The sequence below is a fragment of the Acinonyx jubatus genome, chromosome B4 (genome assembly GCF_027475565.1).
Source record: "Acinonyx jubatus isolate Ajub_Pintada_27869175 chromosome B4, VMU_Ajub_asm_v1.0, whole genome shotgun sequence".
In the NCBI taxonomy this organism is placed as follows: Eukaryota; Metazoa; Chordata; class Mammalia; order Carnivora; family Felidae; genus Acinonyx; species Acinonyx jubatus.
The window spans coordinates 77413315-77426673 of record NC_069387.1 but is presented as its reverse complement, the minus strand read 5'-3'; the positions used below and the strand labels follow the sequence as shown (position 1 = coordinate 77426673).

The 13359-nt window shown below is 53.7% G+C and overlaps 1 protein-coding gene across 1 annotated transcript; it reads left to right on the top strand.

The window, feature by feature from the left end:
* Positions 1–629: 629 nt before the first annotated feature.
* On the top strand, positions 630–12348 carry KRT72 (keratin 72). The gene is made up of 9 exons (XM_027036232.2): positions 630–1171; positions 2813–3027; positions 5706–5766; positions 6116–6211; positions 6896–7060; positions 7636–7761; positions 10121–10341; positions 10972–11006; positions 11769–12348. Exons 1-9 carry the CDS (start codon positions 713–715, stop codon positions 11957–11959), a joined length of 1569 nt encoding a protein of 522 aa, XP_026892033.2. The 5' UTR covers positions 630–712; the 3' UTR covers positions 11960–12348.
* The last annotated feature ends 1011 nt before the right edge of the window (positions 12349–13359 follow it).

The following is a 13359-nucleotide window of genomic DNA, read 5'->3' as shown; positions in this document are numbered from 1 at the left end:
GAGAACCCTTTTAGCTCTGGCCCAAAGTCCTCACCCTCCACCTCTTGTGACCAGAGCTCCCACTGGCCTTAACTTTGTCACTGTGTCTGATCTGCCTCAACAGACGTAGAATTCCTTGTAGACAGACCAGAAATCTCCACCCTCTGGGACTTCCTTCCAGTACTCAGGTCAGAGCCGTCTTTATCCAGAAGCCTTGGGAAAGCAGCAGCCCACAAGCTAAGGATGATTCTCTGGAATATTCTTGACCCTGTTCATGTCCTTCGGAAGCAGAACCCGCCTGGCCATCTGCTCCATTGTACCACACCCCTCCACCTCTAAAGGGTGTCTCCCCCCAACCCCAGCCAGACCCACTGGAAGCTTCCACCACAGATCTTGACAGTGATAACCCCAGTAATTGGAGGACAGCAAGTGAAGATAAGGTAGCCAAATTATTATAATGCAGGAGGTGAGCAAACCAAATGCGGGGTTCCGAGCCATTTTATAGGGGATTCATGGGGAGTTCACGGTTGGGGGGGGGAGACAAATCTCAGGGAGAGGTGGTAATCTCCTATACGGAGAGGCCCCAGGTGGCTAATAGGTGTTCCCGACCTACAAATTAGGCTGCCTCCAGCCGCCTATTTAAGGGGCTGGGGGCGAGCCAGGCCGACCAGCGCAGCCGCCCTCCGCGCCCCTATCCCGCGTTCCGCACGCGCCCGCACCCGGTCCCCACAGCATGAGCCGCCAGCTGCACCAGCGCCCCGCCGGCGAGCGCCCCAGCTTCAGCGGCTGCTCGGCCGTCATCGCGGGCCGGGTCAGCGGCAGCTCCGCCTCGTTCCGGGCCGGCGTCAAGAGCACGGCGGCCTTCGGCAGCCGCAGCCTCTTCAGCCTGGGGGGCGGCCGGCGCCTGGCTCTGTGCGCCGCGGCCGGCCGGGGCGGCGCCTACGCGCTGGGCCACTGCTCCGGCACCGGCGGCCGGCTGGGCGGCTTCGTGGGCACCGTCTTCGGCAGCGCCGGGCTGGGGCCCGCGTGCCCGTCCGTGTGCCCACCCGGCGGCATCCCTCAGGTCACCGTCAACAAGAGCCTCCTGGCCCCCCTCCACGTGGAGCTGGACCCCGAGATCCAGAAGGTGCGCGCCCAGGAGCGGGAGCAGATCAAGGCGCTGAACAATAAGTTCGCCTCCTTCATCGACAAGGTGGGTCCTCAGGCATCTGTGCGGCCTTGCGTTGGTGACCAGTGTGCACCGGGGTGCTGGCTCTGCCACTGACAGCTATGTGAAAACTTGGGCCAGCCAGTTATCCTTTCTGGGCTTCCCTTGGCTCCTCTGTAAAATGGGCACACTGTGGCTCTTACCCCACATGAGGATGTGAGGGTGAATTGGATGTTTCTAAAGTGCTTGGAACAGTGCTAGGCACCCCCACCCCCGACCCACGACCCATGGTAAACAGAAGCTTCATTTTATCCTTGTGGACAAGACCCGGGGTCAGAACGGGGGTGCGCCACAGGCAGGAGACTTGTGAAATGGCCCTCTGAGAGCTCTCAATTATCACACAAGGAGATGGGTACATATATCCAGGACAGGAGCACAAGAGGGACACTGACCAGGGAGTATCACAGGACGTGATGCTTGGTGAAGGGAAAGGACTTAACAAAGTAGGAGGTAGGATGGGGGTATAAGCCAGGAAGGTGTCTAGAGGAGAGGAAAGAAAAGGACCAGAAAACTGAAAGCTGGGGCTGGGGGGTGGGGGAGGGGAGAAGGGAGATTGAGAAGGAGGGCATGTTGAGTTACAGGTGTGCATTCTCTATGTGTCTGTGGGGATGGGAGCATGCGGAGGTTAAGAGGGAAGCTGTCTCTGGTGACTCAGAGGCAGTGACCCCAAAGAATGAAGAGGAGAGAAGGAGTATGCTTCTGTATCCAACCTGGGGCAGAAGGTCTAGGCCATGAGTCACAGGGGACATAATACTGACAAGAGCTGATGTTACTCAGTGCCCGGTGCTGTCCCAAGGGGTTCCCATATATCAACACACAACCCGCGACTGTGTTATCATTCTGCCTTGCGGATGAGGAAACCAACATGGCAGGAGGCCAGTAAACATGCCCAGGCTGATAGAACAGCAACAGAGGACTGTGTCCCTCACCGCTGTGCTCAGGAAGAGGAAGGAAATGGTTGGAGGGGAGAGGGAAGGACTGGAGGAAACAGAGCTACTGTCCCAGAGGACAGGGCTCATTTTCCTGTTCAAAGTCTGTTCTTCCCCCTCATGTTTCCTTCTCTCCCTCAAGCTAGAGGTAGGGAAGAAGAGGAAGGCTAGCGAGTAGCAGAGGCTTGAAGTTATTGAGCCCAAACATGTAAGACTTTTGGTCAAGTATGAAGGAACCTTGTAAAGATGTGAGAACCCGCTTTGAAATGAAAACCGAAGAAACCAACCAAGAGCAACTTAGGTTGCGGATAAGAGAGAACGTGTTAATGGCCAGAGTGACTTTCCAATGCCATTCCCCACCCCTGCACTGTTCCTCCCTTGCTTCCCATCTTCCTTCACTCTGAAAACACCAGCATTTACAGCAAAAGAAGCTACTTCCATCACATGATAACTCATGGTGGCAGTTATAGCACTGCGTAAGCCTACTTCCCGATTTCTTTGAGACTCAATCTGATTTCTCGTCTTGGAGACCCAGAAAGGCACGTCCCCCTGGCTGAATCCATTCTCTGATGAGTCTTGCTCTTTCCTCCCTCCCATCCAAGACCGACTGTATCTGATTTCTGGGGCCCTCTCTCCCCACTGTGGAGAGGCAAGAACAGAAGGGGGATTCTGTGCTATGACCACCTTTGGGTTCCAGGTGCGGTTCCTGGAACAGCAGAACCAGGTGCTGGAGACCAAGTGGAACCTGCTTCAGCAGTTAGACCTGAACAACTGCAGGAAGAACCTGGAGTCCATTTATGAAGGCTACATCAGCAACCTCCGGAAGCAGCTGGAGACACAGACAGGCGACAGGGTGCGGCTGGACTCGGAGCTGAGAAGCATGCAGGATTTGGTGGAGGACTACAAGAAGAGGTGAGTGGAGAGGCGGAGAATCCGCCACTGGAGGGTCTTGATGACAGATTGAGGTTTCGATTTGCAGCCAGCATTTTTGCCTTCTTAGGTCCTTTGCGGATACCATGTGCGATTTCCTTTCCCCTGGGGAGGGAGGGAGATCCAGACAGGTTGAGACATAGGAAGAGAAAGGATCTCTACCCAAAGTGGTGCCCTGAATCGCCTAGGAAATGGTGTGCCCATTCTCACATTGGAAATGGAGACATGGGGACAAGAGGGCTGTCTCAAAACCAGATGGACAGCCCAGGTGGCATTGTAGCTCCTCCTGTGTGAGGGGCCTTCCACGGGAGTACCCAGGATGTGAGCCATCACACCAATCCCAGAACAAAACCTAAAGCTGAGCAAACAAGGGTTTTAAAAATTTTTTTCGTGCTGCGGCCTATCTGTGCTGCTGAATCCCATTAATTTCCCCCAGGCTTGAGCCTTCCCGGCTCAGTGTGATCTGGTATTTTAGAAGCTGGCTTTCAGGTGCCAGGATCTCTAGGGAAAGATGACTTCTTCCACAATTCAAGGGGATGGAGATGGTCAGAGCCAAGTGATTTCTCTTGCTCCATGTTCAGTCTGCTTGTCCACCCCTGTTCTGAAGTAGCCCCAAGCGGAACTCTGCCCTGACACCTGCGTGGAGTCCTGAGGGAGGAGGTGACATAGTCTATAGTCCTGAAAGCACACAGATTATGGGGACAGGCTTAAAGAACACGCTCAGAGAGCCCCCAGGCAGTGGAAATGAATACAGTGTGAACTGAGACTGAGTGGCATTAAGATGGAAATGCCACCCCACTGGGTATTTGGGTAGAATTCTGGAGGAAAAGAGGGGATTTCCAGGCAGAGCCCAGATGTCCAGGTCAGAAGCATCCAAAGATCATGCTGCCTCTGGGCTTTTCAGACCAGGGAAGCCATGGTGTTCTGGAGTCACCACCATGACCATGAGTCACTCAGTCCTCTGAGAACTTCAGCTGTAATATTTATAAAATTCAGATACTGCTGCCTGCCTCGCCACTTGCACGAGCTGTTGAGAGAGGGTAATGCCAGAAAGTAATGTATTAACAGCTCTTAAAAGAACCAAAGTGCTAGGCAACACTAAGGCCTTGTGTCCTGATGTCACTGAGATCCTAGCTTTACTATTAACTAGCTTTATGTCTTTGCCTCATGTATAAAATTGGGAGATGATAACAATAGAAGCTATTTCGCAGGATTACCGTGGGGATGAAATGAAATAATGAAATGAATTGGGAACTATTGTAAAATCCACTTGGCAAGAAATGACAGTCTACATCTTGTACAGTAGGTTATTGGAAACATTCAAGATTAAAGTGATAGAGATTTAATATAATTAATATGTCTTTGTTCTAAAACAAAAATCAATATGCATTTGGCTGTGGCTTAACTTTTATGTATGCATTATAATGTATTTTGTAAATTATAAGTTAGTTCCAAAGTCAATAGTGCTATGAAATGCGTTCTTTTTCTTTATAAAAGGGTGTAGATGTGTATGTTCTGCTGTTTGGTTTCTAGAAGTACCTAATGAAAAATTATGGCCAAATGAACGTGATTAATTTTGATAGCCATCATGATCAAACTTTTTCTATGTATTTTATAGAATAGAAAGATCGGCTAAAAACTAATTGGTCTGCAACTAGGGTATACTCTTACTTGTTAACGGGAGGAAGAAAGATTGAATATTTTCTAAGATAATGTGAGATAATGATAAATTGTAATAGAAACAACTATTTGATAAAAAGAGGTATTCAATTGTCTTTTAAGTAACCCACATGGAATCTGAGATAAATCATATCAACTGTTTTTTTATGTATTTTATCCATGTGACTGACAAAATCCGGCAGGTTCAGAAAATGTGCCAGTCACATTTCAGAATAACCCACTTCACTAACCTGTACTACTTGAGTCATTCAGCAGGCCTTTTTCCCCCTTGGCAGCCAGTGGCATGCCTTAGGAAGAAGGGAATAGCTGAAATGGATTGCTCGTGTTAAATCATGTGGAAACAAGCCATTTTCTAGCATTAATTAAGATTCATTATTCAACATTCTTTGACAACAGTGAGAGGTGACATAGGTCTTTGAGTCATCTATACTCTTGTCTCCCCAATCTATAATATATCTGCATGAAGAACATCCAGTCCTATCCAAGCATCCTGTTTCTAAGACCTTGCTTCATCTGGAACAGAAATATGTATATATATAAAAAAAAAAAAACCCAGTAGAAACAACTCGAAGGTGGGGATAGTGTTTTGTTTGGTGCCTGGGACGTTTTGCACCATGGGCTAATGCACTGTGCTAAGGGGCCGGATGGCCAAAGGGGTGCGTCTTTCTGCTGTCAGGAGGGTGGGGGTAGTTGTGAAACAGAGGAGGGACAGTGAAGCCCCCCACAGGTGCATTCTAGGGCAGCTGCACGGCAGGATAGGTCACATGTGAACGAAGGAGCTGGATGTGAATTCCTTTAAACCTGTTCCCGTCACGTCCCCTTTAGAAGGCTGTGCATGCCCCAAGGGTACGTGAACCCCAGTTTGTAGGCCACTGCCACGCAGCTCTGGGCATGGAGGTGATCACCAACTGCTCAGGGAGCATTTGCAGAACTGAATTATCCCAATGGCAACGCCACCTCCGTTCTCTTGCCGCACACAGGTATGAGGTGGAGATTAACCGACGCACAGCTGCTGAGAATGAGTTTGTGGTGCTCAAGAAGGTGAGAGGGGAGCAGGAAGGGCTGGAGGAGGCCTAGGGAAGCTCCCTGAACACCTGACACAGTGATGTCGGTAGGCTGAGGAAAGGGTGACCGGGGTTCTAATTTCCCTGCTCTCCTAAGTCCCCTTGCCTGGGATGCATGCTCCCAGAACCTGCCAGCTTCCAGTCCACACATTTCACCACACTTCTGGCACAGCCATCGCCCCGCGCATTGGTTGGTTTGCTCTCAGCAGCCAGGCCTCCCTGTGGAGGCCAGGGAGAGGGGAGTAGAGCCCGTAGGGAACCTGAGGCTCCTTGTGGCAGGGAGGGAGGGCAGGGGAAGGCAGCTGGCTCCTCTCTGTGTCCCCCAGGACGTGGATGCCGCCTACATGAACAAGGTTGAGCTCCAGGCCAAGGTGGACTCCCTGACGGATGAGATCAAATTCTTCAAGTGCCTCTATGAAGGGGTAAGGATATCGCTGAGCTCTCCTGTGTGGTCTGTGCTACTCACAAGTGGCTTCTGGCCCTCGGCCTGCATGGACGTGTCGACCGAAGGTTGGCAGCTCAGTGCAGCTGACGTTTGCTGAGCAATGAGGTGGGCTTGAGGAGGGCCTGATGGAGAATAAATGATCCCTGTCTTCCAGGAAGTCGCAGTCCGATAGGGAAAACAACCTGCAGATGAGCTCTGGCGGGGAGCAGAGGAAGGTATAGGGAGTTCTGCCTGAGCTGCCAGGGAAGGTTCCCAGAGAAGGATGAGGAAAACCTCAGGGGGTGCTGAGAATGGCACGGGGGTCTCGCCTGAGGGAGCTGGATGCGTGGCCTGAGTTGTGCTAAACCGTGAGGGGCCTGGGGAAGGGAAGGTGGCCGGTGATCCTAGAGAAGCTGTGTGCCACGCTCAGATCTAATATTCCGGGTGAAGTCATAGAGTGTGGAATAGGGGTAGGTGCAGGTCTGAGTGCATGATGGAGAGGGCAGTCCCACCTTGGGGCTGAAAGCCCAACGCGCTCCCCTCGTGCCTGGCACACACCGGCACTGGTAGGCTCTGTGGAAGGCTGAGGGAGGGCAGTGAGGGATTGGCCAGGGAGGGTTGGGAGATGTGCTCTCTTCATGGGGATCCTCTAACTGGCTCCACTTCCCTAACTGCTGTCCAGGAGATCGCTCAGATGCAGTCCCACATCAGCGACACATCTGTCATCCTGTCCATGGACAACAACCGGGACCTGAACTTGGACAGCATCATCGACGAGGTCCGCGCCCAGTACGAGGAGATTGCCCTGAAGAGCAAGACCGAGGCCGAGGCCCTGTACCAGACCAAGGTGGGCTGTGTGCCGGGTGTGCAAGGCCCAGTGACTACGGCTGCCACTCTCTCCTCGTGTGTGCATGTGCATGTGTGTGTGTATTGGGCTGGGTTGAGACCTCTTTTGTCTTGGAGTTGAGCCTTGTGGAAGTGCCCCCCTGTGGTCCAGGGAGGGCAACCACAGCTTTGGCATGTGTTAGGGGCATATATGGGCTTGGCTGTTGGCCCTAGCTGACAGCAGAGGTCACATGAGCCACAACCCAGGGAAGACTCTGTCAGTTTCTGTGGGTAATCCATCCATCTTGGCTTTTCTTTGTGTTCCCAACTTCGTAGAACTCCACCAAGGCTCTCACCCTTGTGGACCTGAGGACCCTGTTGAGCTGGAGCAGGGCCTTCCTGTCTGAAAGGAAAGGGTGGTCTTTCTCTCCCTTTTCCTTCCCTCCTAGTCCCTCCCCCCCATCTCTCCTCCTAGTACCTTTGCTGCTTGGGCAGTGAGAACAGCATGTGGTCCCCCTCCCCCTCTCCATGCTCAGGACCCTTGGGAGGTGAATTCCCAATGGTCCTCTGCTCCTCCTTCTCGCCCCCCAACGTCAGATCCAAGAACTGCAGGTCACAGCAGGCCAGCAAGGGGACGACCTCAAACTCACCAAGGCTGAGATCTCAGAGCTCAACCGCCTGATCCAGAGGATCCGCTCAGAGATAGGGAATGTGAAGAAGCAGGTGGGTTCCATGAAATGAGTCAGCTGACGGGCTGTCTTGAGCACCAAAGGTATGAGACTAAATACGGAACAAGGATAAGACATGGTCCCTCCTGAAGGCATTTACAGTCCAGGAGGAGAGAATAGTCTGAACCCGTATAGAAGGATGAAGCATTCCACCCACTGTGAAACATGCTTCCTAAGGGCTGTAGGGGTCCGGAGTGGCCAGAGCGGAATGAAGACCCCAGGGAGGCTTCCTACAGGAGGTGGGAGGGGATGGGCAGAAAGGAGAGGGAAGGGGTCCTGGTGAGGGAGCCGGCATGAGCAATGGATCCAAGGTGGGCGCTGCATGGCATGTGTGCAGGGGTGAGAGGCACCTAGCTCAAGCACAAGTTCTGTGATGGGTGGGGTGCGAGGGGGCGGGCCCCACCGGGTAGCACGGGACAGATTATGGGCACCTGTGAAGCTGGGCGGTGGAGTTTAGACCCGACACAGTAGGTGAAAAGGAGGTTTCATGTGATGATGAATCGGTGCCAGAGGAAGGAGAGCCCAGCAGTGGAATTTAGGAGAATGGGAGAGAAAGAGCTTTCTAACGTAGACTTGGCCTAGGGCTCTGCTCTGTGTTTGCACCCTGCTGTGGCAGTGCTGTGTGTGGTGGCCTGGCACTGAGTGACCCCATGACCCCAGGTGCATCATTTGGGTTATCTGAGTCTGTAGGAAGCAAACCCAGGAAATTCCCAGAGTTGGTGGAGGCTGGCACAAAGGCTTCCTGGGCAAGTCAACTGGCCCTGTCCCCTTGTCCTCTTCTTTATAGGCCCCTCCCTTCCCTACACACACACACACACACACACACACACACACACACGCTCTTCTTCTGTGCACCAGGCTCCGGGCAGCTGAAAGAAAAAAGAAAGAACTCATGGCGTTTTTCATTTAATCAAGGTCTGCATACATGAAAGAAAAACAGCAAGGTGTTTGAAGCTGCCCTCAAGTATCAGATTATAATGTGTAGCTGGCAAAATGCCGTGTGTTCACGGTTGGGTGAGCTTATTACCAGAAAGTGACGTCTGCAATCAGAACACCACCTAGGAGGTCAGGGAAGATGTCCTCCGTGGGGGAGCCCATGGGGGTCACTCTCGATGCTTGGTCCCCTTGAAGCTCCTCCAGAGGGCCCTCACTCAGGGTACTTTCTGGCCCTCTGGCCTTCCCACCAAAGAAGCACATAGTTTCACCTGCAGACTGTCTTGACATTTGCTGACCCCAGGATCCATGGGATGATTGTTGTCAAGGATGCCCCAATTTCATGCCCTCTCCCCTCACGCCACATTCACGAGACCCAGAAGCCTCCTGGGCTCACCGTGCAGGACCTCAGTCAGTGAAAAGGAGCAGAGGCCAGCTTGGCAGAATTTGGCACACTTTCCTGTCAGACAGGAAGGCCCTGCCCCAGCCCAACAGAGTGTATTGCCACGCCCTGAATGATTAGACCTCCACAGTCCCGAGGATGGGACGTGGTCTTCTGTGGTCGGGTGGCTGGGTCCTGAGGCTGTGAGCCACTCACCCGAAACACTATGGGTGTTTGCACGGCTGGGGGCCTGCCCCGCACAGGGGTGGTGCCGGCTGGACCGCAATCTAGAATTCCGTCTGGCCTTAGCATCAGCTGCTTTCCTTGGGGTGAAGCAAATTTGACTGCAGAGGAAGGGGACACACCAGAAAAGAGAAGCCAGAGTTTTAGATCCCACCAAAACCTTGGCCTAGTGAAGGAACGCACACCAAGACTAAGAGGTCCAAAAGCCCACGGCAGCCGTCCCATGGCTGCAGCCCAGAGCCTCATCTGCAGTTTTGTATTGCACGTTAGCCTTCCACCTGACAGCAGCTGCCTGCCCGCTTGGGAAACCTGGTAACAAGAGTATCTTTTGAGGCTATTACTCCCCTAGTGTGATGCTCTGTGGAATTTTGGAGGCCAGACTCAGTGTGGCAGGTTTACTGGACAGAAATTTCATCAGTAAGGAACTTTATTAATCCCTCTTTTTTTTTTTTTTTGGTTTTTGTCTTGGGTTGGCATTAGAATCTTGCAGCCAGTGTTACAGACCAGGAGGGAGAGGGCAGGGGCCACAGGCCCAGGGAGCTTGCCTTCTCAGTGCCCTTCCTCCTCTTTCCCAAGGTAGGGAAGCTCCAGCTTCACATGCCAATGCATGAGTGGAGGTGAGCCACGCTGGAGTTAGGAGAAAGGACAGATTCATCTGTAGCAATGTCCAAAGCGGGGGACACTGGGAGGACCTCAGAGCATTTACTATCGGTCAGGACCAAATGAGGGGAAGGTGTCTGAGCAGGATCTCAGAACTGCGTTCTGGCTCAAAGCGCTGGATGCACTTGCTCTGCAGTGCTCTAACCTGGAGACGGCCATCGCCGATGCTGAGCAGCGGGGCGACTGCGCCCTGAAGGATGCCCGGGCCAAGCTGGACGAGCTGGAGGCCGCCCTGCACCAGGCCAAGGAGGAGCTGGCCCGGATGCTGCGGGAGTACCAGGAGCTCATGAGCACGAAGCTGGCCCTGGACGTGGAGATCGCCACCTACCGCAAGCTGCTGGAGGGTGAAGAGTGCAGGTGGGGGGCCAGATATCTCTAATCTGGAACAGTTTCCCATCTGCGTGAGTAGGAAGATTCAGGGCAAACAGTTTGGGTCGGTTCAGGTCCTACTGAGGCAATGGGTTTGACATGGTGCAGTAGGAAAGACCAAAGTTAGACTCTAGGAAGGACTGAGTTGTAAAAATCCCAGAGAGGTAGTGGGAGAGGAAATATTAACATCTGTAGCGGTTGCAAAACAGAGTGTCCCTGGCCCTTTGTGCTGCGCGCTTGAGGGTGAGTCGGGGGAGGGGGCGGGCAGGATGGCTTCCAAGAGTCATCTGAGTGCAAGGTAACTCTGGCAAAGCCTGAGGCCCTGCGAGGATGTGAGCTCGTTCCTCTTGACTGTGTGAGACCACTGGCATAATAGAGGGGAGCAGGGACATGATCACTCCAGCCACCAGACCACTCCAGAGCCGCTCTGATGGAGAAGGGAGCCTTCACAGCAGATTTTTTGGTCTCTGTTCCTTTCCGGAGAGGTCCCGCTGGGGTGTGTGGGAAGAAGGGATGGATGGGCAGTGTGCATTCTGAGGGGCATCCCTGTGACTCCCTGGATAGATGCAGTGCTGCTTTACAGAGGGTTTATCTGCCTCCCCCACTTTCTCTCTCCAGGATGTCCGGGGAACACCCCAGTTCCGTGAGCATCTGTAAGTACCAGGACCTGGTTCTGCCCTTGGTCACGTACCAGAAGTCTGAGCCTCCAATTCCATGACACCAGAGAGAAGTCAGGACAGCAGGGAGGGTTCAGGACAGATGTAGGGGTGTGAAGAGGCTTTAGTAGCCAATGAGAAGCAGCGGATGGAGAAAAATAATAATACCGTGAAAGACAGAAGCACAATCCATGGAAAGATCAAATGATGCCCAGTAGTGGATAATCCAAACGCCTCTTGTAAGCATGAGGCTTCCTGGAGACATTCTATTGATCTTGAGACCAGTGCACAATCAAGGCTCTAGCTTGCAGTCGGTGGGGCGGGGGGGGGGGGTTGGGGGGGGTGGGTAGTGGTGCTGGGGGTGGTGGGGGCTGGGGGGAGCCTGAGGGCAGGACTGTGGAAGGAGCTGAAACAGGCTGGAAAGCTAGGGACGGTGCAGGGGAGTTACTGTGTGTGTGGGGGGGGGGGTACTCCAGCAGCCCCTTCCTTGGGGGCCGCACCGAAGGGTCTTTGTTCCTGTGGGGGAAGGTCCCTGCCAGAGCTCGCTGGAGCTCTAAGTCTGTCGCTGGTGGATGGACGCAGACCGATAGGACAGGGTCTAATACGTGCGGCCAAATACTTGAAAAATGATCAGTGCTGCTGAAAACCTCTTTGTAAACTAAAAGCACACTGCAGAGAGAATCTGTCCCCAGGGGGAGGGAATTGAAGGAGTGGCCGGGATGCCACAGACCAGGGGTCTTCTCTTCCCCCCTGTTCCAGCTGTGATCAGCAGCACTGGCGCTGGGGCAGGAGGGGCTGGCTTCAGCGTGGGCTTCGGCGCCTCGAGCAGTTATGGCTTTAAACCCGCGGCCGTGGACGTCAAAACCAAAGGCAACTGTGGCAGCGAGTTCAAGGATCCCCTGCCCAAGACCTCAGGCAGCAGCTGTGCAACCAAAAAGGCCTCGAGATGAAGGGCTGTGCGCAGAAAGCTGCAGAACCCGTCTGCTCCACCCCCACTCCCTGCCCGCCCCCACCCTGTCCCAGCCTTGAAGTGCTTCCTCTGGAGCCCCAGTCCCTGAGCCGTCCCCTGTCCCTGTGGTCCCGGTGGTGCACGCTCTTTTGTGGGAAGTCCGGTCACGAGTGCTCTCGGTGACCTCCTTCTTGGCCATTTATCATTGGGTCGCTGCCCCCAGGGCAGAGATAACGCATCTACGTAGGAGGTTTCCCCCTGGCCAGGTGTGAGCCCCTCTGTCCCCATGCCTTTCTTGGGCCTTTGCGGCCCAGGGGGTCTCTCTGTCCTCCGCTTCGGGTCATGTCCGGTTCTCCGCTTCTCCTGCAATAAATGATCAGTGCCATTTGATTCCCGTGTTGAATCTGTTGCCCAGGAAGTTGACGTTGGCAGCGCCCCTTCTAAAGTTCCTCGGTCTAATTCTGGGGTGCCAGGCCGGATGTGGGTCTCTGCCGTCTGGTTGTGGCCAGGTAGGTACTGCTGAGGGCGGCTCCTGGTCAGCAGCTGGGGTTTGTTTCTGACATGCCTCTGGACAGGCTCTGCTCCCGGGGCACTGGGGCACCTGTGCACACAGTGTGAGGTGGGCACTATCACCCCTGTTGCAGACAGGCTCACATCGCGGTCACGCCAGGACGCTCAGGCACGCGAGCTTCGGCATGGCTTCTCGCCCGGGTTCTCAAAGGCACCCACACTAAGTGCCTCTTATTTCCTTCTTTTTCCTTACCTCCTCACTCCTGCCAACCCACCTTAACTCCGCTGCCCCACAGAGGGCCTCTTTCTGTTTTTCCAGCCAATTCTTTTCCACCCCAAAGTTTGAGGCTTGCCTGTGTGTACGTTTCTGGATGCGTCGGATCTGTTGGGTGCAGAAAGTAGCGGCTCACCGAACCAGTCTTCAGGTACTGGGAATACTGGAGTAAACAAACAGGCACAGACTGTGTTCTCAACAGAGCTTACAGCCTATGAGAATAGTGAAACCACGCAACTAACAGAGACATCCACAACACACGGTCAAGCAGTGATTATTGCCACGAGTGGAAATTAAGTGAAGGAAGAAGGGTGCTCTCTGAGGCACGCGCGTGTCTCTGCAGGGGTGTTGTTTTCTCGGATTCAGTTCCCACCGTTGGTTCCAGCAAGGTGCTAAGAGTGAGACCACCTTCCAGGGATGAGCCTTGTTTGAGGGGGGCATTCGAGGTGCCCAATGACGCCTTCTCCTCCCACATCATCCCTAGCTTTAACCTTGGTTTTTCTTTCCAGCGGGCCAGGACTTTTCATACCCAAGGATCTTTGCAAATATGATTTTTTCACTTGCAGGTGCCCGTGCCCCATTTAGGGAAAGCCCGCGCTCATCCTTTGTGGCCTGGC